The sequence below is a fragment of the Equus quagga genome, chromosome 7 (assembly GCF_021613505.1).
Source record: "Equus quagga isolate Etosha38 chromosome 7, UCLA_HA_Equagga_1.0, whole genome shotgun sequence".
In the NCBI taxonomy this organism is placed as follows: domain Eukaryota; kingdom Metazoa; phylum Chordata; class Mammalia; order Perissodactyla; family Equidae; genus Equus; species Equus quagga.
In genome coordinates this window covers 35,672,377-35,696,277 of record NC_060273.1, presented here as the reverse complement: position 1 = coordinate 35,696,277, position 23,901 = coordinate 35,672,377, and the positions used below count along the sequence as shown (strand labels likewise).

The 23,901-nt window shown below is 53.7% G+C and overlaps 2 protein-coding genes across 7 annotated transcripts; one reads left to right on the top strand and one right to left on the bottom strand.

The window, feature by feature from the left end:
• Window positions 1–174: 174 nt before the first annotated feature.
• On the top strand, window positions 175–14,593 carry PTCD1 (pentatricopeptide repeat domain 1). The gene is made up of 9 exons (XM_046665909.1): window positions 175–417; window positions 1,232–1,733; window positions 3,828–3,968; window positions 5,324–5,542; window positions 7,414–7,515; window positions 9,509–10,216; window positions 11,372–11,488; window positions 12,204–12,386; window positions 14,118–14,593. The coding sequence occupies exons 2-9, from the start codon at window positions 1,254–1,256 to the stop codon at window positions 14,298–14,300; spliced, it is 2,133 nt and encodes a 710-aa protein (XP_046521865.1). The 5' UTR covers window positions 175–417; window positions 1,232–1,253; the 3' UTR covers window positions 14,301–14,593.
• Window positions 14,594–14,744: 151 nt separating this feature from the next.
• On the bottom strand, window positions 14,745–23,884 carry BUD31 (BUD31 homolog). 6 transcript variants are annotated; one of them, XM_046665925.1, is made up of 6 exons: window positions 23,763–23,883; window positions 22,611–22,746; window positions 22,056–22,179; window positions 16,274–16,396; window positions 15,892–16,058; window positions 14,745–14,980 (listed from the first exon to the last, which is right to left on the bottom strand). In XM_046665925.1, exons 3-6 carry the CDS (start codon window positions 22,147–22,149, stop codon window positions 14,930–14,932), a joined length of 435 nt encoding a protein of 144 aa, XP_046521881.1. In that variant the 5' UTR covers window positions 22,150–22,179; window positions 22,611–22,746; window positions 23,763–23,883; the 3' UTR covers window positions 14,745–14,929. The 6 variants fall into 6 exon arrangements, with proteins under 6 accessions (XP_046521881.1, XP_046521875.1, XP_046521878.1 ...); XM_046665919.1 differs by lacking the exon at window positions 14,745–14,980 and adding an exon at window positions 15,105–15,239 and having other exon boundaries at window positions 23,763–23,884; XM_046665922.1 differs by lacking the exon at window positions 14,745–14,980 and adding an exon at window positions 15,105–15,239 and having other exon boundaries at window positions 23,659–23,775.
• Window positions 23,885–23,901: the final 17 nt, after the last annotated feature.

Genomic DNA, 23,901 nt, shown 5'->3' with positions numbered 1-23,901 from the left:
GCGCCGGCCCTCCGCCCGTCCAGACCGGGCCAATCGAGCGCGGAGGACAGGCCGCTCCGATAGGCCGGGCTAGCCGCCAGCCGAACGCCCGCCTCTCCTCGCCGCCGTGGGTAACCTGAAACCACGCGCGCCGAGAAGTCGTGACGCGGACTGCGCCTGCGCGAGGTCTCAGGGGCGCGCGGCGAGGGGCGGCGCGGCTGGCGCCCGAGTCGGGGGCGCTTGGCGTGACGCGGGGAGGCGTGGAAGGTGGCGTGGGGGCCGAGGCGGGACCACGTTCCCTGGGCCAGACCCTTGGCGTGAGCTCCTGTTTGACCCTCGCGGGAGCCCCGAACCCGGGCAGGGACAGGCCAGAAGGGCAGCGAGTGTCGCCGCCGGGTCGGAGCCGGGGCGTCTGGCGAGGAAACCGAGGCTCTGAAGGCCAGTGTGGACAGGGGTCCCGGGAGCGTCGGCGGTGGGGCGGGTCCCCGAGGGAGGACAGCGACAGCGTGCCTCTAATTCAGGGGTTACCAGCGTGGGCAGGTTAATGAACTTGAGTAGGAAGAAAATGACACCTTTCTTTTCTCTGTGCGAAATGGAGCATCGCCCTGGCGGAGTCGCGTTAGCAGTGCCCGAAGCTAAGTCGTGATGTCAGGTGGGGGCGAGTGTGAACGGATAGTTGGAGACAGTATCTGCAGCCGCCCCAAGCTGTCATTTACATGCATGACTGCTTGGACACCATGGGGTCTTGTTATTTAATGCCTTGAAAAAGAAGCGTGTATACTAATATAGCGTAAGTTTGTTTTTAGAACATTTTGATACTTATTTCCATATCATATTTGAGTGAGGCACAGGGAGATCGAGCAGTGGGCCCAGTCACACAGCTCTGGCCAGGACTCAAACTCCGCTCTGAGTTTAGTGACCTATCTTGTAGATCGTGGCTTGAGAATAGTTTCTGTCTGTCGGCTGCATCCTGGGCCAGCGCTGTGCTGCACACGGTATATCTGAGACCTCATTCAGTCATTGCCGCAGTGCTTGTGGGCGACGTTGCAGTTAACCCCAGTTTACAGGCGAGGAGACTGAGGCCAGAGCAGCGAGTGCCCAGGGACTCATGGATGGTTGTTTGGCAAGGCTGAAGTCTGACCCTAGGCTTTCTAGCCTCAGGCCCCGGGCTTGTAACCACTTGTCTGTCTTCTTTCTGCCTTTTGTGACTGCGACCCCCAGTTGACTTTATTATTTTTCTGACCTCTGCCAGGCCCTGGAGGGGAAAGCCAGAGATGGACCTCATGCGACTCGCCCTGCTCTTCTCTCGGCCCCGCCCGGTGGGACCGTCCTTCCTGCAACGTCTTGACCCTCTCAGAGCCAGGTGGGCAGGAGGCAGGGAGGGGCCTGCGTGGCTGAGGGCCATGGGGCTGCCTCGGCCAGCGCCAGCAGCCTTCTGCAGCTCCCTCTCTCAGCTGCCCCTCGGCCAGGGGAGCCAGAAGAAGACGGGCAGCCTCAGCTCAGACCCCAGCCAGCCCAGCCCTACGGCCACCCAGGAGGAAGAGGAGGAGGAAAGCTTTGGGACCCTCTCCGACAAATACTCCTCCCGGAGAATGTTCCGCAAATCGACAGCCCAGTTGTACAACCTGCGGCTCAGGGAACAGAGTGTTGAAGAAGACGAGGAAAGGGAGCCGGAGCCAAAACCATGGCGGGGCCGGAGAAACACTCCTTACTGGTACTTCTTTCAGTGCAAACGCCTGATCAAGGAAGGAAAGGTGATTCTGCTGCCCCTGGCTCGTCCTTCCCCTTGGTTCGGTGGTCTGTGAGGGGCCCCGCGTTCCCAATCTCCAAATCTTGGGATGCTCCGGGCTCTTCTTTCCTCTGGCGTCACTCACCCTGGGTGCTGTGCCAGGTGACCCGCCAGCATCCTGGCTTTCAGTGCCCCCCTCCTCGATGCAGTTCTGGCACTTGTATCTCCAGCCCGGCCTTCCCGTGGTCTCCCAATTTGTGTATCTAGCTTCCTCCTCGCCATCTGTCTTACACTTACCCACATCCACCGAAATTTTTTTTCCCCAACCTTGTTTACCCTACACTTTCTTCATCTCGCTGCAGAGCACTGGCGTTGTGCCATCCGCCCAGGCCGAATGCCTTCAGCTCGCCCCCGCTCTTCTCTTTCTCTCACCACTTCTGGCTTCACAGCATCACCAGTCCTAATACTTCTCATGACCCCACCCCTGAATGCCCAGGCCCAGCCTTCTCCTCGTCCGCCTCAGCTGCTGTGACACTTGGCACTGGGCTCCCCGGGGCTCTCTCCTCCGCTTGCCCAGATGTTGGCTGGCAGCACGGTGCCGTCCTGTTAAAGCAGAGAGCAGACGGTGTTACTGCTCTCTCCAGAACTCCCATTGTATTCACTGACACTAGTGATGTTCACTTTCTTAGATATTGATAACGACACTCCGTTTCTGTTTAACAGTCTCTTAGAGGTACGTGGTGAAGACTTTGTGAATGCAATGATAGAATGTCTGGAATTTGTTTTAAAAAATTCAGGTTGGAGGAGAGTGCAGGGTATAGATGAAACAAGATTGGCTGAACATTAATAATCATTGTAGTTAAACTGTTCTCTCTACTTTCGTGTATATTTGAAATTTTCCATAATGAAAAGTTGAGAAATAAACAAAGAGAAGCCAAAGGTCTCACAGTGGCTTATGAAGCCTGCACGATGTGCCCTCCACCCCCCTTATCTCTCTGCCCTCATCTCCCCCTCGCTCACTTACTCTGCTGCAGCCACCCCTGCCTCCTCTCTGTTCCTCCAACTCCCAGGCACACTCCTGCCTCAGGGCCTTTGCACTGGCTATTCCCTCAGATAGCCACGTAGCTCCTTCCCTGGCCTCCTTTGGATCTTTGCTCACCTGTCACCTTCTGGGTGAGGCCCTGCTTGGCTCTCATGTCTAAAACTGAATCTCCCACACCCATCTTCTGGCACTTTTTGCTGTATTTTTTTCATAGCACCTATTGCCGTTGACTTACTGTGTATTTTTCTCAGTTATTTCATTTGGCATCTGTCTTTCTACACTAGAAGATACACTCCCTGAGGGAGCTCCGTCTTGTTCACAGCTGTATCCCCAGCAAATAGACCTTGCCGGGTGCATAGTAGGACTCAATGATTACTGGTTGAATGAATGGATGAAAAAAATAATTAAGTGGTAAAGGAGTGAACTGAGGATTTAAAGGGGATGGTGTAGGAGTTGGGATGGGACAGAGACAACTGTGGGCCAAGGGAGTTTGCAGTCAGAGAAAGCTAGTCACCCAGGGCTGCCATCCTGTGCCATCTCAGGAGGCTGTCCCTGTCAATGGCCCCCTGCAGTTGTGCAGCACAGTGACTCTGAGCGTCCCCACCAAGTGACCAGAACCCAGACTCCTGTCAGCTCAGACGGAGGGGGCTGGCACTGCAGACGGGGTCACCGAGGAAGCAAGGACGGGCAGATCCTGGGATCCGCGGAATTAGCATTTTCTGAGGACTTCCTGAGTGCCAGGCCCTGGCTCCACTCTAAGCCCACAGATATGCAAGGACTGGCCCCGCCCTCAAGGAGTTCACTGTCCTGCTGGAGGGGAGGCAGTCATTGCAGTGGGGCCAAGAGCTCCCATAGGTGCTGGCAGTCCAGTGGGCTTTCCTTCCTGGTCACCATGAAGCTCCCTTGCTGCAGAGCACAGGGACCAAGAGGCTGGTGGCAGAGGCCCAGGGTAGGTGCTTGACTCCTGGGCAGGCCTGGTCTGGGCCCCAGGGAGGGTCCCTCAGCCTCAGTCTCCCTCCCTCTGCTGAGGGTCTCTGGGGCCACCCTGAGCCCCACCCTTGTTCCTCCCCGACACAGCTGGCTGAGGCCCTGGACCTATTTGAGAGACAGATGCTGAAGGAAGAGCGACTCCAGCCCCTTGAGTGCAACTACACAGTGCTGATCGGGGGCTGCGGGCGGGCTGGCTACCTGAAGAAGGCCTTCAAGCTCTACAATGACGTGAGTGTGGGGCGCAGGAGTGGCAGGGGCGAGGCTCCAAAGAACGTGGGCTTTGGGACAAAAAAGAGCTGAATGCAGGGCTGGCCCAGAGGTGGAGTGGTTAAGTCTGTGCATTCGGCTTCAGAGGTCAGAGTTTGCCCCAGGGTTTGCAGATTTGGATCCTGGCCACAGACGTACACACTGCTCATTAAGCCATGCTGTGGCAGTGTCCCACATACAAAAAAAAGAGGAAGATTGGTAACAGATGTTATCTCAGGGCCAATCTTCCTCACCAAAAAAATAAACAGAGAAAAAAAACTGGGTGCAGATCCTCACCTGCTAGTGCATTACCCTGGGCAGATGACTGAACCTCTCCGGCCTCAGTTTCACCATCTGTGAAATGCAGGTGACCGTGGATAAATACATGAGATGGTGTGAAACGTCCTTTAGCACCGGCCTGGACCATGGCAGGCCCTACCTCTCCCCTTCCCTTTCCACTGCCACCCCCAGTTTGTCCATGTTCCTTCTCTCTCACCCCCATCCTCACCCCTCTTCATTTTCAGTTAAGGAAACTGAGGCCCGGAGACATGAAGGCCGTGTCCAAGGTTAACCTACCCCAGAGTGCTGGAGTTGGGATTCGAGACCCAAATGGCCTCATTCTAACTGCTCTTTATACTCTTCCGACACCTGCCCTCAGGCAGCTGGCCCTTCTCTAGGAAACAGCGGGCGCTTGGCCTTTACCAGGGAGTGTGTTCAGTGACCCTGATAAGAGCGTGATCAGCACAGTGTCGACCCTCCCCCAGGGTTTATGACCCAGCAGGGCGGGGGGGCCCTGAGAGGTGCCGCAGTAACTCGCTCCTGGCTGCTGCTGGTCCGGGGGCCACTCTCCTACCCAACCTTTGCAACAGCCTTTCAAGGTGACAGTATCATCTGATTTTTCCCATGACGAGCTAACTTGCATGACCCCTCAGTTAGTAAACACCAGAGCTGGGGTTCGCTTGCCCCCTCCCAGCCTTTCCCAGACCAGACCCATCCCATGGCCCCTTAGCAGTTGGGGCGCCCTGGTCAGCCAGGGGTGGGAACGTTGGGAGGACCCCGCTGCAAAGCACCTCAGGCTCAGGATGGGCTGACAAGCGCCGGGGGGAGGGTCATTTCTTGTCCGGTGTGTCTAGAGTGCCGGCTCAGTTTTCAGAGTCCCTCAGGCTGAGTCGGGGGTTTGGAGAGCCGAGCTATGACATGTCACTCAGCTCTGCCTTAGCACAGACCCCTCTCTCAGGTGTGTGTAATGTGGCGACGGAGTCCTCTGTAGCTTCCTCTCAAGGTGATTGTCACCTGTGCGTCCAGCTGATCCTGGAGCCACCTCTGTTTCTCCACAGATGAAAAAGCGGGACCTGGAGCCCTCAGATGCCACCTACACAGCCCTGTTCAATGTCTGCGCTGAGTCCCCCTGGAAGGACTCCGCCCTGCAGAGCGCCCTGAAGCTACGGCAGCAGCTCCAGGCCAGAAACTTCCAGCTCAACTTGAAAACCTACCACGCCCTGCTGAAGATGGCTGCCATGTGCGCTGACCTCAGGATGTGCCTCGATGTGTTCAAGGTGGGGGTGCCTCTTCCTTCTTGCCAGTCCCGTGTGTCAGTGTGAGGCTGCGGCTGTCTGTGTCCCTCACGCAGGAGGGCTCAGGGGCCAGTGAGACAAACTCCATGCTGGGCCCTGGGCTTCACAGATGAATCCTGAGACTCTGCTCTCAGAGGCCTCGGTCTGACGGTCGGACAGGCCCCGAGCCCCATGATGGGGTGAGTTGTGTGTGCTGCTGCGTGCTGTGTCCCGCTGTGTGGGTGCCCTGGAGGAGGGTGGGCTTCACAGCATTCAAGATGAGTCGGTGCTCCCAGGGGAGGGCCTCCTGCTTAGAAAGAGCAGAGGGCTCAGAAGTCCTGGTGTCCAGGGGGCTGTGGAGTCTGGCCGGTGAGTGTGTCAGATTCGCAGGAAACAGGCGAGTGGAGGTGTGGGCCTGCTGAGCTGGGGCCCATCGGCGTTAGGGCTTTGGCCTACAGCCTCTTCTACTCCCCAGCCACCCTGTAAGAAGGGTTTTACTCCCAGTTCACGTAGAGGGAGACCAGAAGGGAGTTGAGCAGGAAGGACCACAAGCAGGTGGTTCTCAGGTAGCAGGGAGGCGAGGCAGATGCGAGTTAACACCTGAACAAAGGCTTGTGGGAAGCAGGCAAGGCTCTCGGTTCCCTCAGCCAAGCCTCAGGAGAACCAGGGCAGTGTGGGGGTCAGCTCACCCTGGCAGCCTTGTCCTCCTGCTCTTCCCACAGGCCCCACAGGTGTGGCGCTCTCTCCTCTCTTAAGTTCTGCCCACCGTGACTGGGCTGCTTTCTGTCTCGCTCCTGCCATTGCTGACCGACACTTTTCCTCACTGCACGTAGTGAGGTCTCCCCTCCCCATCCCAGGAGAGAGGGGCTGATGGGCTGGCCAGGCACCAGATGGTGCACAGCAGCCTTTGGCCGGTCCCTGGGTTGGCTGCTTTGAGCTGGCGCGCCCTGCTGAAGAGGCAGGATCATGAGGTCTCGAGCCTGGAGACATCCTTGTGAGTGATAAATCCCTCCATAGGGTGCCATGTGCAAGGCAGGTACCTGAAGCTTCCAGAAGATGGCAGCGTGGCTGATAGGCCTCTGGCCTGAGCTGTCCAGAGGTGTCAGATTGGTACTTTAGGCAGGTCACTGTGGCTGGTCGGGGCGAGGGACCAATTAAGAGACAGCTGTGCTTGTCCAGGAAGGGAGAGCATGGACTAAAGCCTCAGTGACGTGCAAGAGTTGGTGACAGAGGAGGAGGCAGGGGAGTGGCAGCAGTGGGGCTGGGAGCTGACAAGAGGGGCAGAGGAAGACAGGCTCGAGGAGACGCCGAGGTGCTGAGAGGTGAAAGGGACATCTCAAGAAGGCAATGGCCAACCCAGACACGCCCGTGAGAGGCGGATGGCAGCTGTTCTGCCCTGGGCAGGCAGCACGCCATCTCGTGGGGTCATTCCAGGGATCCTCTAAGGCGGGTCCTGCGGGTGACCCCGCTCCACGGAGGGGGAGAGTGAGACCAGGTAGCTTGATGCCTGCCCACCCCCACGCTGGCCAGTGGTGGAGCCGGGGCTTAAAGCTAGCTCTGTGCAATTCCAGAGCCTCGAGGACAGCGCCTAAAAGGGGCCACTGGGGTGGTCTTTGCAGAGGGGCTGTGCAGAAGTGATAATAGCAGAGCCAGGAAGAGAGGCCTGCGGGAGAGGGGGAGGAGTGCAGGCACCAGTTGGACAGCTCTGCTCCGGAGCTGGTTCTGATCCAGCCGCAGAGCCAAATTCAGGCCCCACCTCTCCATGGGCACAGACCAGGGCCTGCCCCAGAGTGTCGGCCCTGAGTCAGGCCCGTCGGGCTGGGCCAGGGCTCGGTGGCAGGTGCTCAGTGGGACCTCCTCATTCCCTCCCCCAGGAAATTGTTCACAAAGGGCATGTGGTCACAGAGGAGACCTTCAGTTTCCTGCTCATGGGCTGCATCCAGGACAAGAAGACAGGCTTCCGGTCCGCCCTGCAGGTCTGTCCCTCCGGCTCTGCCCTCCTGCCTCTCCCGCTTCCCCGTGCGCCTGCGTCAGGTGGAAGTCATGGGCCTGTGTGCATTTCTTGAGCACCTGCTACTGCCGTGTGCTGGGTGTTTTTATATTTTTGATTTTTTGGCCTTACCAGAGCACAGTGCTTCCCTGTTTTATGGGTGTAAGGGAAAGGAGGCCCACGGAGGCGGCCTGGCTGTCCTTTGAGTGCGGGCGCAGCCGGCCCACATTCTCCCACTCTGCTGGGTGGCCTTCTGGGCAGCCAGCCCAGATCCGCTGAGCTTATGGTCCCTGAATGCCTACAGCATGCCCACCGGGGTGCTCACAACCCATCCGCCACAGCCCCCCACTCAGCGTCTCTACAGGGGGCCCCCAGGAGCCTGCATTTCATCTTGAGAGATGCTCAAGGACATCAGAGTTGAGACACACTGCTCTAATCCCACCTCAGACCCCCAGAGAGGCCCCCTTATCAAGCGGGGAGGTGATATTAGAAGTGCCACCGCTGCTTTCCTAGCTTCTCAGAGCTGAGGAGGACGTGAAGCCCACGTAGAACCCTCCAACTTAGGGTGGGGCCCGCAGAACAGCGGCATCAGCGTCACCTGGGAGCTTGTCAGCAGTGCAGAGTCTCAGCCCCGCCCAGGTCTACTGCGTCCAGATCTGCATCTCAGCAAGATCCCCAGGTGGCCGGTCTACACGGAGTTTGAGCCCCAGTGACCTGGGACAGCCCTGGACCAATGTTGCCTCCCCTCTGCAGACTCCCTGGAAGCAGGGGCTGCTGGCTACCCTCTGGCTGCTTTTTAGTGAAAACCAGCCAAGATCTAGTTCCTACCACTCCTCGGCCTAGATCTGTTCTAGTTAGAAACGGTCTGTAGTGCTAACAGCCAGTTTGTGTCACGCACTTATTAAACTGCTCGAGCTAGGCACCATTAGCCCCGTTTTACAGATGAAACTGAGGCTCAGAGAGGGTAAGTAACTGTCTAAGGTCCCACAGCCACTAAATGGCAGAGCTAGGATTTGAACCAGGGTCCGTATGACTCTGCAGCCCAAATCTCTGCTGCCATGGGGTAGCATCTGTGTGTCCCTGCTAATCCTCGGTTCTGTCAACATGCCCCATGGAGGTGGCTGCCAAGACCCTTGCCCTCCTCGAGACCCTGTCCAGTGGGCAGCAGTCCTCTTGCCAGGTGACCCGCCCCGCCTCGTCTGCACACTCGTCCCTGATGAAGGCAGGAAGTCACGCTCTTAGCCCCACTGAGTGTCGCCTCCCGTCAAGCCCGCGGACAGAGGAGCAAGCGAGACCAGTGAGCCTGTGCGGCATCTTAGGAATGGCGCGGTCTTGGTGTCAGAACCACCCAGACATAATCAGAGTGGGTCGGTCACCTGTACTCCCCCAAGGAGGGACAGCCAGAGAAGCTAGGTTCTGGAAGAGTCTAGGCCAACTTAAGGTTTGGATTCGGCTGCACTTCCTGAGTGCCTACTGTGCACCCTGCCCCGTGCAGCCTTCTCACGCTTCTTTGAGAGCATGGAGTGGGCTCCGGGGGAGCAGGACTCAGCCAGGCAGAGCCTGGTGCTGGAGCACACGCCGAGTGTATGGACGCCACACTGTGGGATGAAAATGATCTCATCTCTCGAGGAAACAGAGCTGCCAGACCCCCGCACTGAACTCCCCAGGGGAGTACAGAGAAGATGGGCAGAGACCCAGGACAAAGCCTGTTGCCTGGTGCAGGGGTCCTGGGAGAGGGCAGAGGGATGGAACTGCAAGAATGGTTTTGGGGTGAGCTAGAGAGAGGAAAGGACTGGCACCCCCGTGAAGTGTCCCAGAGTCCCCAGATCCTTAGGATTCCTGGTTGCCCAGAGCCTGGTGTTGGGTTAGACACCCTCCGGGTCCTTCTCGCGCCCTTCGCGTTTTCTGGCTGATTGCTGGCTCCCAGAACCTACTCCTTGAGAGGGAGCACAGAGCTGAGGCTTATCTCTCCCCGGCAGGTGTGGAGGCAGATGCTGAGTCTGGGGCTCCAGCCGAGCCGGCATGGCTACAACCTGCTGTTAGGGGCAGCTCGGGACTGCGGCCTGGGGGACCCAGAGGTGGCCTCAGCGCTGCTTCTGAGGCCCAGGGAGGAGATGGTCCTGCTCCGGGCTCCAGCAAGTGGGCGGCGGGCAAGGAGGAGAGCCCGGGCCAGGACGGGTGACGGCCTGTCAGCCAGGCTGCATGTGGAGGCCCTGGAGAGGCAGCTGTTTCTGGAACCTTCTCAGGCTCTTGAGGGGCCTCCAGAGCCTCAGGAGGCTAGAGCCCCTGCCAAGGTCCAGACTGAGGTGGAAACCAAGATGGAGCCTGATCCCACAGTGGCCCTTGCCTCCGTGACCCCAGAGGCACCTCCTTGGAGGCTGAAGGCCAACCTCCTGACCCTGGGGGCGGTCTCCCCAAATGTGGTCTCCTTTGGGACTGTGGCCACCCCAGCCGACAGACTGGCCTTGATGGGGGGCCTGGAGGGCTTCCTGGGCCAGATGGCGGAGCATGGGCTCCAGCCCGACATCAAAACCCTCACGCTGCTGGCTGAGGTGGTGGAGCCCGGGAGCCCCGCGGAGTCCTCGCTGCTGACCATCCTGGACACGCACCAGGTGGAGGCTGATGTGACGTTCTTCAACACGCTGATGAGGAAGAAGAGCAAGCTGGGCGACCTGGAGGGGGCGAAGGTGAGGTGCACAGAGGCAGGCATGGGGCCCTCGACTGGGGCCCCTCTTTCCCCTTCCCTCCTCTGACCCTCCGACTGCAGGACCTGGCTCCCCTGCCAGGTCTGCCATCCGTCCCGCTGTCGGTGGGCAGACGGACCGGAGCCCCTGTTCTGGGCCTGCGCTGGAGTGAAAAGCTGGGAACCTAGCCAGCCGCCCACCTCGAGGAGCTCACAGATTGGTGGGAGGCAATGCCAAACACCCTCACACTGACGAGGGGCACAATGGCTACAGGGGTCTGTGGGGACATGTGGCTCAAGAGGTGGGTGGCTCATAATGATGCCTGAGTGTCCCATGCTTCAGCCACCTCCCCCCGACAGTGCCATCGCACTTACCTGGTGCCACACGCTGTGTTGAGAGCTTCACATCTGTTTGTTTCTTTAGTAACCACACCAGGCAGCTTCCCTGTTTCACAGGTGGGGACATGGGCCCTCAGGATTTTGTCCATTTGTTTCACACTTTTCCATATGATGCCTTTTTTGCCAGAAGCGCTGACCTGGGCACTCATGAGCATCATGTGACAGAGACACAGCCTCTGCCTTCAGCCCACAGTGCAGAGCACACCCTTCTCCAGACAAGCCAGACGTGATAGAGCCCCTCCCCGGGACTCTCCCTGAGCCAGCCAGGCTGAGCAGGCGTCCTCTTCCTCATCCTAGCCTGGGGCCCCCTCAGCTGGCGCTTCTCACATTGTTGTCAGCATTGTCTTCCACCATGGAGTGGGGGACCGTGAGCCCCCAGGGGCCCTGCTGCTCGATGGACGGTGAAGGCCCGAGTGCAGGATTAGATGGCCAGCGGAGGAGCCGGGAGGGGCAGGAATGTGAAGAGTGTTCAGGGAGAAGGGAGGGCATGCTGGAGGCAGGCAGGCTGGAAGGCAGGGTGCACTTGCAGAGCAGCCGAATCTCGGGCAGCTGGGCCCTGAGAGATGGCTGGACGGGACATGGGGCCCTTGAATGCCGGACTGGGGCCAGTGCCCAGTGTGGTCAGCAGAGGGAGCCAGGAGGCCTCTGAGCAGAGCCGTGCCCCTGGGGTGTCCAGTGTCCAGCATGGGCTGTGCCAGAGAAGGCTGTCACCAGGGCTGGTGGGTCACAGCTTACTGTGATGCCATGTTTGTCCCCACAGGCACTACTGCCAGTCCTGGCAAAGAGGGGAATTGTCCCCAACCTGCAGACGTTCTGTAATCTGGCCATTGGGTGCCGCAGGCCCCGGGACGGTCTGCAGCTGCTTGCAGACATGAAGGTGAGTGGGCCCACCTGGACAAGACCCGTGGTGCTGGGGGTGCTCAGGAAGAAAGCTGGGTGGGGGAAAGCGGGGGCCTGCTGAACCCCACAGGCCTCTGCACCCAGACAGGTAAACAGTGTGTGGGGGGGTGGGGCATGGAGAGTGGGGCTGCTCTCACTTCAAGTGTAGAATGGTCATTGGCCCAATTTGGGAGAAAGTAGACCCTGGTGAGCCGCTGCAGGAATGGCCAGTGAAAGCAAGGGGTATTACCATCTTGAAGGTGGTGGCAGTGGAGTGAGATTGAGGGGTGGGGACAGGTCTTAGCCCCAACCCTCTGAAGGGATGGAGGGTATTACCGGAGCAGGGATGTATCAGAATTCTTGGGGGACGGGGGGTGCAGTAAATCACAGCCGAGAGCTGAGGCGGTGGTCTTCTGCCTGAGTCCATTGATCTCTGAGAGCAACACTCGTCCTTCTCTCCAAGCTCTGCAGGTTGGGAGGGCGGGGTCCTCAGCAGGGTGGGATGGAAGCACACAGCTGGGGCGCCCGTGCTCTCCTTTTGGAGGGCACTGCAGCCCATTGTTGCTACAAGCTTCTGCCCTTCTTGTCCCTGGTCGCTGGTCAGCTGAGCAGACCTGACTGGCAGGGTAACGGCCCAGGCTGGACATGCCACAGCGGGCTGCTTTGTCCCAGCAATCACCGTCATCTCGCTGATTGTGTCTGTGCTGTTTCAGAAATCCCAGATGACCCCCAACACCCACATCTACAGCACCCTCATCAACGCCGCCCTCAAGAAGCTGGACTACACCTATCTCATCGACATCCTGAAGGACATGAGGCGGAACAGCGTGCCGGTGAATGAAGTGGTCATCCGCCAGCTGGAGTTCGCCGCCCAGTACCCACCCACCTTTGACCGGGTCTGTGCACCAAGCTCTAACGTGCCCGTTGTCTCCTTAACCAGCGCCACCCCCACCCCTGGTTCTGGCCCCTAGGGTTGGCCTTCCCTTTCTTTAAACTGTCAGTGGCTTCCCTCAGGAGAAATCCCAGACTCCTTAGACCACAGCCTGCGAGTTCCTGTCCACGTGGCTCTTTCATCTCAGGCCTCTCTTCCCTTTGTTCACTGTCAGTCCCAGCAGCCTTCCGTCATTTCTGAAGACACCACCAGCCGCTTTCCTGCCCTGGGGTTTTTGTGTTCCCTCTGCCTTGACCAGGCTCCCCCTGCTCCTCACATACCTGGCTCTTGCTCATCCTGTAGGTCTCAGCCTAAACGGCTTTCTCAGATGCCCCCTGCCTGCCTCCCTTCCTGTCAACATACAGCACAAGTCCTTTTCACGGTGTTCCACAGCCTCTAATTCACGCGTCACTCTTGCCCTCACACAACCATAAGCCCCTAGAGGTGGAGACCATCTGCCTTCCTTGCCTGGGTCCCCGGTCCCTGTCTGGTCAATGCCTGGTGCCCAATACGGACTGTGGTTTGTTGAGTGAATGTGGATGGCAGTAGGGCAGTGATGGAATGTTCTGTCATGGCCACTTCTCTCCCTGCCAATCTGAGGCTATCTGGCTCCGAGGGTTCAGTTTTTAGGTCTACTGAGTCAGACCCTGTGCTGACTGGCTCCACAGTAGCCGTGGCCTGGAGGAGCACAATCCCAGTGAGGAAGGAGACAAGGCAGCAAGGACACACTAAGCCATGGGGACACGGGGTCAGGGATGTGTGGGCTGGTGCGACACTCACGCGCCATTTTGAAGGCTCAGTAAGAATTAGCGAGACGGCAGTGGAGAGTATGTCAGGCGGAGGGCAGAGCCGGGCATGTTTGAAGAGTTGGTTGTTAGTCTCGTCTTATGGATTCCTCAGAGTTCTTTATATAGTCTGGATACTAGTCTTTTGTTGGTTCCATGTTACAAATATCTTCTAGTTACTGGACTGTGTCTTCACTCTAGAGTGTAGGGCCCACTAGGGGTCTTCTCAGGTTCAGTCAGCAGTCACCAGACTACCACAGTCCTAAAGCTTATTGAATTCAAACCATACATCCGCACTCCCTTATGACAGCAGACTGACTTCTATTTGTGATTGTCAAGTTTTTGCTTTGTATGCTTTCAGGCTATATTAGGTACATACAAGTTTAGAATTGTTAAATCTTTCGAATCAACCCTTTTATCACCATGTGGTAGCAGTCTCTCTCTCTGATACTTTGTTTTTCCTATGTATTCCTCTACCAGCTTCCTTTTGCTGTCTGCCTGGTGCATCGTTTCCTCCTTTGCTTCCCACCTCTCCAAGGAGACCACGCTAGACCACTACCACTGAGGATGGTCAGAGGCAGTGGCTGTGGCAAGGAGGAGGTGCTCAGCAGACTGGAGGCAGGCTTGGGGGCACCCCGCCACTCTAGCTTGTGGGCTAGGGCTCCTACCCCTGGGTACAGGAGCAGAGCAGCACCTACTTGGGAAGGATTGTTAGCCCATGGAACAGCAACTTTTTCGCCAGTGAGCTACTCGGTATTGAACAGCCTTTCTGCCCTTTCCCCTTAACCACCTGGAAGCAGGAACAGCTTCCTTGAGGCCTGAGCCGGCTGCCATGGTTTGGGATTAGCTGTAGGTAGCATGCAGTGATCCTAATCATGGCTCCTCTAAACCCCGTACTCTTCCAATTACAGTACAAAGGGAAAAACACCTACTTGGAGAAGATTGATGGCTTCCGAGCTTATTATAAGCAGTGGCTGAAAGTGATGCCAGCAGAGGAAACCCCCCACCCATGGCAGAAGTTCCGGACCAAGCCCAAGGGGGACCAAGACACCATCCCCAAGGCCGACGTGGATGGAGGCCTTGGGGGCAGGTGATGGGGAGGTCCCTGGGGACTGCCAGCAGAGATGGGACAAAGTGCACGGCCTTCACAGTGCTTTGTGGGAGCCCCAGGAGTCCCGTTCATATTAAAGATACGTGAACATGCTGGTGTGGCCTCAAGCATGAGGGAAAGGTCTGGCCCAGAATAAGAGCTGCAGCATTTTGCAGGCGTGGGTACAAGGACAAACGCTGGGCCCAGGGTGCTGACAAGTTCACAGCAGATCCAGGAGCAGCTTGAGCCACCTTGCTGTGTCATTTCAGGCCATCCTTGCCTGAGAAGTTGTCACCCCCATCACTGATGAGGAAGGTGAACTTGCTCATGGTCACGCATCACCTACAAGGTGGAGTCAGGATCCAGTGCCAAGGGCAAGCGGTCTCCAGGGCCTGCACTCTCCCAATGGGTTCCAGCTGGCTCTGTGAAAGAACGAACGCAGGGCCCAAAAGGTTTAAAAGTTTTATTTCTACAAATCACATCTGATGAACAGCAAAGCCTTCGTATGTAGAGACCATGCCTCTGCTCAGGCCTGGGGCACCGCTCTGTGAAAAGAGCTGCTCCTCGGAAAGGGGGTGGCAGAAGCCTGTGAAGTCCAAAGTCCAGGGTGGAGATGAGTGAGGGCCAGGGGCCTCAGCCAGAGCAGCCCCGGCAGCCGCAGTGTGTGCACTCGATGATCCGGCCCTGCAACAGAAGATGGCTGAGACACTGTGCCCACCACACGCCACTCCCACACACGTGCACACGCACAGTAATCCTCCCGCCGACAGAGGTGGCAACAGGACACTGACTCCCTACAGGACACTCCTCAGAAGCCCCTCTGTGACAGTTCTGGATGGGGGAAATCAGGTTCCCCCATGAAGATGCAAACAGCTGCTGTTGACACTGAAGTTCCATCTCTACTCGCATTTAATATATGCAACTTTAATTTACACGCTTGCCCCTGCAAAGAGGGGGAAAAATGTGTGAATGATTCTTGTTATTTGTAAAGCAAGCATGTCATATCCTGCAATGAGCTGGAGGTGGGTCTGCTACTGCTCAGGGGGCTCAGTGCCAGGGGCCTCAGGGCCTCCAGGCTGGGGAACTTTCTAGTGGGGGCACAGGGGGGAAGAAGGGTGTGTACTTGAATCTCTATGGCAGCAGAACCCTCTCGTCCCCAGGCCAGGTGTGGCCCGATGTCTGGCCAGGGGCCTGCCCAGGGGACAGAAGACCCCAGAGCAGTGGTCTGTGTTTATTTTCTCTTTTCCTCTTCTTTGGAGGAGCAAGACCCTTGGCTATGCAAACGAGATCCGATGGTGAAACCCAACTAAATCATCCCCATTTCGTAAGTGAGGAAAGGAATTCAATCAGTTTCCCAAAGATGGAGGTGAGATTGGCTCCCAGACCTAACCAACAGGGTTATTGCCAAACTGCCTAGCATGGCTTCCTGAAGAGAGCGACTCCCAGGGGGGATGGCCAGCAGGACGTCCCAGGACAAAACTAGATTCCAGCCCAGCAAACTAGTGTGAAATCCCTTGGTGTCAACTGGAGCAGAATTGTGAACTGAAAAAAACATCAAACTCAATTGTCAGACATTACAGGGGTGGAGACATTACCACTTCCAGCTTGCTTTTGGGGACCCGGCAAATGCAGTTTGTCCCAAAATTGGTGTCCCGTGTCTGAATGCACCGCAGGCAGCATAAGTTCTCATAGCCCTGCTTTTTCCATTTTGCGATGAGGTTTTTATCTGCATAGCCTTCTTTAATACAATATTCATATAGCTCTGTCAAAAAGATGGGGAAGGGCCTCAGATTAGGTTTAACAGAGTTTCCCCAACCCAGCCCATCACCACCCATAGTTATAGAGTATTTAGCCAACACTGGCCCCTCTCCCTTTTACACTGGTAAGAAAAATCATGACACTTGCTGAGGTTGCAAGAATAAGAGCCATTACTTAAATTACTAGCTGGAAAGGCCAAGAGAGAAGTTAGCCCGTTACCTCTGCTTATGGCTTTCCGCTTGTAGAAGAGGTCAAAGATATAGCGGGTTTTCTGGTGGTGGATCCTGAAGATGGGCCACAGAGATTCCACTTTCCTCTTCCCCTCATGGGGTTCTGTTTCAGCTGGGGAGAAGAAAGTGCGTGTTTGTTTTGTTTTGGGGGGTAGGGTTAATCTGCACAGGATGTAGTGTTATCTTTTTAATAACTAGAGTTAAAGAATGAATCGGACTTTATACCTACTAGGGTGGCTACAATCGAAATGACAGGCAGTAACACGTGTTGAGGATGTGGAGAAATTAGAATCCTTAGATGCTGCTGGCGGGAATGTAAAATAGTGCAGCTGCTGTGGAAAATAGTCTGGCAGTTCTTCAAGAAGTTAAACATAGAGTTATCAGATGACCTGGCAATTCTACTCCTAGGAATATACGCAAGAAAGCTGAAAACCACACATGCGCACACAAGCTTGTGTGTGAATGTTCACGGCAGCATTACTCACAACAGCCAAACAGCAGAAACAACCCCAGGGTCCATCAACTGATGCATGGATAAACAAAATGTCACCTACCCATGCAGCGGATTATGCAGTCATGAAAAGGAAGTACAGATACATGCTACAGCATGGGTGAACCTGGAAAACGTGCCAGTGAAAAACCAGTCCCCACAGCCCACCTATTGTAGGACTCTGTCTACAGAGACAGAATGGAGATGAGCGGCTGCCTTGAACTGGGAGACAGAAAATGGAGGGGGAGGATGACTACTAAAGGGTATGGGGTTTCTTTTGGAGGTGATGAAATGTAAAATTAATTGTGGTGATGGTGACCCAACTCCATAAATATACTAAACACCCCTCAACTGAACACTTTAAAAGGGCAAATTTTACAGTATGTGATTTGTATCTCAACAGAGCTGTTATATTAAAAAAGATAAGCAGCCACATGATTAAACAATTGTTTTAAATTAAAAATGCGCTTTTAATTAGAAAACGAAGATTGAAAAAAATCGTTCAAAGATAACCTCTGTTAACACCCTGCTGTTTATCCTTCTAGACCTATTTCTTTTTGGCTTTTGAAAGACTGGCACCAGAGCTAACAACTGTTGCCAATCTTTTTTTATTTTTTTCTGCCCAAATCCCCCCAGTACATAGTTGTATGTTTTAGTTGTGGGTCCTTCTAGTTGTGGCATGTGGGACGCCGCCTCAACGTGGCCTGATGAGCGGTACCATGTCTGCGCCCAAGATCCGAACCTGTGAAACTCTGGGCCGGCGAAGCCGAGTGCGTGAACTTAACTACTCGGCCATGGGGCTGGCCCCCTCCACACCTATTTCTACAGCATAACAGTTTCTCAAGATAATTCTGGGCCCACAGATGGGCATCCTAATCATCTTTAAGGTACCTCTAAGTCCATTTCCCAACTAAAGTCCTTTAGGGATGAGAAAAAAACCCAAACTGGACAAGTCTGCAAGTTCTCAGCACAGTAGGCCTGCAAGAATAACTGCTCTGTCAAGACGTGTGGGGTCAGCGAGCAGCTCACACCGGCCACAAGGAAACTCTCTTTCCCTTAAGCAGCTATGAGTTGATCTTTGTCTACCACCTCCTCTCAGTTTTCAGAGCAGAGGACAAAGGCAAGGAGTGGTCAAGAAAACCAGACCTCCCTTTCTCTGACTTGGAGGCCATTCTATTACCTAGGATTTGTAATTCAGCTCCACAAACGGTTCTGTGATCCCAGCAAAATGCAGGTGTTGAGGACTCAGCAAGCGAACACTGCATGCCTGCTAGGGGCGAGGCCCAGCTCTGGGTGCCCAAGATACAGCAGCGGGCAAGACAGAGGAGGCCCAGAGCTGCAGGAGGAAAGCAGATCAGCACCTGGTGGTAAGTGGTAAGAGCCACAGGAAAAAAAAACATGGAAGGGCATGGTGAGTGGGGAAAGGCAGGGGAGCGGCTGCTATCTTATACAGGTGATCAAAGAAGGCACAAAGGTACATCTAATCAGAGACCTTAAGAAACGAGGCAGGTGGGGTAGGAATGGAGGGTGGGTGAAGGGAGTCAAAAGGTACAAACTTCCCGTTATTAGTCCTGTGGATGTAACGTACAGCATGGGGACTATAGTTAACAATACCGTAGGGGCGGCCCCGTGACCGAGTGGTTCAGTTCGCGCGCTCCACTTCAGGGCCCAGGGTTTCGTGGTTTGGATCCTGGGCACAGACATGACACCGCTCATCAAGCCATGCTGAGGCAGCGTCCCACATGCCACGAGCAGAGGCACTCACAACTAGAATATATACAATTATGTACTGGGAGGCTTTGGGGAGACGAAGAAGGAAAAAAAAAAGATTGCCAACAGATGTTAGCTCATGGGGGCAAGCAGCTTGAGGGAGCCAGGGTGAGTATGTGTCGGACCTGGAAGGAGCAACTCTGGTTTTACTCTGATGGGGAGGGGAGTCACTGGAGGTTCCCGAGCAGACAGTGATACGATCTGACTCAAAACCCCCACCCTGGCTGCCCTGTGGAGAAGGCTGGAGGCAGAGGGAAAGCAGGAGGCTACTGCAGTAATCCAGGGGAGAGGTGGGGGGGGCTTGGACCAGCAGGTGGGGGCAGATGGCATAAAAGGAGTCAGATTTTAGATTCATGAATTTTCTAAGATTTCACTATGGATAATTTCAAATACACAGGAAAAAACAGTATACTGAATTCCCAAGTACTTACCACCCAGCTTCAACAATTACTAACATTCATTCACCTATTTTTATTTTATGTGGTTCCCTCCACTTTTGAGGGTGGAGGGCACTGGAGTGTTTTAAACTGAATCTCAAACATCAAGCATCACATTCATAAATATGTCTGTATCTAAAACATATTAAAGACTCGAAAAAACTATCCATAATGCCAATATCCCACCCAACAAAATCAACCACTATTCCTTATTAGTATCCCACACTCAGTCCATGTTTTTTTTTGAGTAAGATTAGCCCTGAGCTAACATCCATGCCCATCTTCGTCTATTTTATATGTGGGACGCCTGCCACAGCATGGCTTGATAAGTGGTGCGTAGGTCTGCACCCAAGATCGGAACCGGTGAACCCCAGGCCACCAAAGCAGAGCATGTGAACTTAACTGCTGCACCACAGGCCGGCCCCACTCGGTCCATGTTTAATTTTCACTGATTGCCTCAAAAATACCTGTTGACAACGGGTGTGTTGGGATTAAGCTCCAAACAACATCCAGACGTTGTATGTGGTTGATCTGTCTCAAGTCTTCCTTATCTGTAACAATTTTCCCTGTTCTGCCACCCTTTTTAGGAATCTGGATGTCTCGGATGCTTGGATACGAAGAATCAAGGACCGAGGGGAGTCAAGGACAACTCCATGGTTTGCGGCCTAAGAAGGCAAGAGCTGTGGGGCGGCTGAGTGAGGATTCAGTTCTGCACATGTTAATTTTGAGATGGTTCTAGATATCCAAATGGGGCCATGCAAGAGGCAGCTGGTATAGAGTCTCAGTGTTGAGTCTGGGCTGGAGAAGACATTTGGTCACCTGGGTGGAGAGTGTGGGAAACCATGTGACTGGAGAAGACCACTGAGGGAGCTCCTTATGCCGCTGTCCTGGAAGTGGAAGGTCTCTCCTTGTGCTTTTGAGTCATTTCTCAATCTTTTAATCATAGCATCACCAGCATTTTTTAAATCTCTTTTTGACCCATTTTCACAAAATCATGTCAACATTCTTTGGTATCCTTTTATACAGGTTCACACACAAGGTGGAAGGCAGCTTCTGATGGGCAATGTAGAGTCCTGCCATTATGAGGCTATGAAAAGAGGCCAGAAGTAGCGGGCATCACGGCATACATGAGACTTTGGTTTTTAGCCTCTTTGCTATTGCCAAAACTGCCCATCATGTCAGCACTTGGGCAACAACTCTTTTAAAGAGCTATTCTTAAAAAGTCTAATTAAGTGTTCATTATGCAAGTGTTCATTATGCTTGATTTTCAGTTGTTATAAAAGTAAAGTTATTTATAAGTCCTGGTTACAGTCGACAGAGATAGTGCCTTTATTTCTCAGTCACCCATAAAACCCCCTGCCACACATAATTTCCCTTATCTCGGCCTCTCAGTCCCTATCTTCAGGCTCTTTTTGTTTGGGGCCTTATAAGGCACCAGTGGCTCTACCAACACTTGAAAGCTGGGTAGTTGTATTCAGCTAGGAAATACTGGGGACAAACTAAAGGAGAAAACGAGAATGTTCCTTCCTAAGATAACTTCAGTTAGTGTGAGCTGTCCTGTAAATAGCCCTCAGATCAGGAGGACAGGCCTTGTAACGCCACTGGCTTTGGGCTTCCTTGTGTGAAGGCCACACGAGGGTCCTCCATGGCCATGGAGCATGGCCACAGATCCCACAGGCAAAATTTGTGCTGGAGGCAACAATCTGGAAGCTGGCAGCCCCAGCCAGCCTAAAGGCAGGCTTTGTTTGGCAGCTCCCATAAATATGTTTTTTTTAAGTTTGAATTTTTATTTAGAAGAGTTCACATAAAACAGCTGAATTTCTGGCTTCTCTTGGGGGGTGAAAAATCAGCAGATTTGGCAATGCTGAGCCTGCATCGTACACGGTAAAATGGGCTCCAGGTGACGAGCAGCTTTTGCCCCTGTCCACAGCTCTCTGCACAGCTCCCTGTCCAGAGCTGAAGCCAAGTCTGGCACCACCTGCACCCACTCGGGCTGCTTCCTTTATAGTGACAGCAAGAGTAATGGGATAGCAAGTCTTAAACCTGCGTATTTATCAAAAATGGGAAAGCAAAGAAATGCTGAAGGGTGAAATGGTTAAATAAAAATGGGAGAAAGAATACTTCTTTTGGAGGTAAAGAATATCACATACATCAATACTCTCCCCAAAAAGTCATCCCTTAAAACAGGAAGTAGATTTATTTTCAAGGGCTCACAAAATCTCTTCTATTGCAGCACTCTCCAAGTTCTTTTCTTTTGCATAAAGATCTGTTTGGGGAAGAAATCTTTCAGCCCAAAATGACCTTGATTACGGCAAGTTCTGGGTATTTAATAGAGGTTATCTGACACAGTCAGTTTTGGAAAAAGGAGGCAAAGTAATTTAATGCTGATTTAGTAATTATTTCTAGAGGTTTGACCTCATAATAACAAGGGTTGGATTAGTTACAAAAAAGCTTAAAAAAAAATCACTTTAAAAAGCAATTCAGTAAGTTGTTGCACTGTGATCATATAAGGCCAACAGATGCTTGTGACTTCAGATGGAACTTCCAAAAGACAGCATATGACACCGATCCACAAAGGGCAGAATCATGTAACATTTAGAGGGAATTGAGGATGGTGCATTCTGGAAAACTGGAGGATGATGCAAAAACTCAATGATGATGAAAACAGTGTCAGAAAGCTACAACAACTATCTGAATAAAAATATTTCAGAAAATGCCAAAATGAAAAAGTACAGGGTTTTCCAAGTAAATATATTTTGTATGATTTTGAATGTACATCTAACCAAAATGGTACATAATTTTAGGTACACTGTTTGATCTGTATTCCCTAACACTTTTATATTTAAGCTGGCCAAAAAACATTTTTGAGGACTTTGTCATTAGTGTTATCTTATTTTCTGGCATTTATAATATTCCTCTGAGTTAATCAGCAAATAAAACATGTCCGTCCCAGGAGGCCACAGCGCTGCCACCTGTCTCTTCCCATTTATCCTTGCATTTCTGCCTGGCTCCTGGAGGCACCTGAGCTCTGAGCCTTGGGCACAGCCCACCCAGACAGGAGCTCCCCCACTCACCTTCTCTCATCTTTTGATCTAATTCATCTAGAGTTGGCTCGATCAACTCCCAACCATCTGGGGGAGCTTTCCGGCTTCTTTTGACTTTGGGCATTTTTTTCCTCACAAAAAAGTCTGCAAAGAGCTGGGGGGAAAGATTCAATGAATTAGTATCTGGACCTCAGATGGCCAAAGGCCCTCACCAGCCAACATTTTGGTGTACGTTCACCTCCCTATGTCTGTTTTCTCATCTATAAAATGAGGATAATAGAGCCTACCTTACAGGATCATTGTGAGGACCTAATCGTAACTACATGTAACAGGCCTGGCGTTTAATGTGTGCTTAACATACATTTGCCGTTATCATTAACTAACATGAATAATGAGCCTGGTACTGGATATTGAGAACACAGAATAAAGAATAAGACACCACCTCTGTCCCTGATAAGGTGACATTCCAGCAAGGAGATAGACAGTGAAAAGGCAGTTACAATACAGTGTGACGAGGTCTATAATTGGGGGAGCCGCGAGGATAAGTGTTTAAAAGGGAAAAAGATGACTGTAAAACCAAAATACCTTGCGATCTGCTTCCCAAGAGTGTAAGAGAAAGATCTCTGGTCTCTTCAGTTACAGGCTTAGGTTCTTGTCCAGCTCTCCCAATTACTCTGTGACTTTGAGGAAGTCACTTTCCCTCTCTGGTCCTCAGTCTCATCTGAAAAATGATGGCAGAGGATTAGCCAGATCGCCAAGGTCTCTTTTAAACCCAACAAATATGCTGCATGAAGCCAAGTCACGTAAAGCCCATACATCAGGCCAGTCCAAATCTAAACAGCAAAGCATTCTTCAAACCGCACAGCATTTCCTAGCCAGCAAACAGAACTCAGACTGTTTCTTATTTTTATGCACAGCACACTGATCTCTCCCAAATTCATTCAGTCCCTCCCTTCCATAAGGTGCCTGACGGTTTACAAAGTACCCCTCTTCCCCGACACACACAGACAGCCTCCTTTCATGAATGCTCCATAACAACCTTACAGATGAGGAATCAAACTCCAAGAAAGAAGGTCAGGGTCGCATAGCTGGGAACTGGCAGAGTCTATCTCTGACTGGGGGCTCCTCACTTCCAAATCAGTGGTCTTTGCACCGGTCTCCCCTGAGCTGAAGCTAGAGACGGATGGAATCTGGTCTCTGCCCCAGCGCGCACAGGCTGGTAGGACAAAGACACGGAATGACCATTTTGCCACGACCTAGGCAAATTCGAGGGCCCTGGCCCCGTCTGAGAGGCAGAGGAAGCCTCCCAGGGGAGGTGACAGGCAGGAGGTAACTAGGTCAAGAAAAGGGCGGCGTCGGGCGGTAAAAGAGAGACGGCGAGTGGAATGGCATTCGGAGGAAGGGAGGGAAGACATTACAGTCAGGATTGGACAGAAGGTTCATAAAGAGAACGACATCAGAAACGGGGCTTACAAGAATAAACAACATTTAGCCAGAAAACGTTCTCGGCAAAGAAAACAGCGCCTGGGGGGACAGGGGAAGTCTAGAAGCAGGAGAATCCCCCAATCTCCACGGGCGAAGCGCCGCCTCCTGTCGGGAACTCACTCCGACCTCCTGGCCCAGAGGCGCGAACCTGTCCCAGTCCGGCCGCTCAGAACGCCCTCCAGGCCAGTGCAGACCTCCGATCCCTGGCCCCTTCCGTTACCGAAGTACTCGAGAGCAGGAAAAAACACCCACCCAAGCCTCCGCCGCCATCGGCCGCCGCTTCTCATTCCTCAACTTCCGCTTCTCAGGCGATCTCTTCCGGATAAGGTCCTCGCGGAGCCCCGCCCCGCTCCGCGCGGAGATTGCGTCATCTTAGGTGTCTGCATATCTG

What these genes read in the sequence shown, in the direction of transcription:
- PTCD1 (XM_046665909.1), top strand. Translation starts at nt 1,254, where the DNA reads ATGGACCTCATGCGACTCGCCCTGCTCTTCTCTCGGCCCCGCCCGGTG. An exon ending in GCTTCCGGTCCGCCCTGCAG is followed by an intron (nt 7,516 to 9,508) that starts GTCTGTCCCTCC and finishes TCTCCCCGGCAG; the next exon opens with GTGTGGAGGCAGATGCTGAG. An exon ending in ACCCACCCACCTTTGACCGG is followed by an intron (nt 12,387 to 14,117) that starts GTCTGTGCACCA and finishes TTCCAATTACAG; the next exon opens with TACAAAGGGAAAAACACCTA.
- BUD31 (XM_046665919.1), bottom strand. Translation starts at nt 22,149, where the DNA reads ATGCCCAAAGTCAAAAGAAGCCGGAAAGCTCCCCCAGATGGTTGGGAG. An exon ending in GCGGAAAGCCATAAGCAGAG is followed by an intron (nt 16,059 to 16,273) that starts GTAACGGGCTAA and finishes TCTTTTTGACAG; the next exon opens with AGCTATATGAATATTGTATT. An exon ending in CCAAAAGCAAGCTGGAAGTG is followed by an intron (nt 15,240 to 15,891) that starts GTAATGTCTCCA and finishes CCCTCTTTGCAG; the next exon opens with GGGCAAGCGTGTAAATTAAA.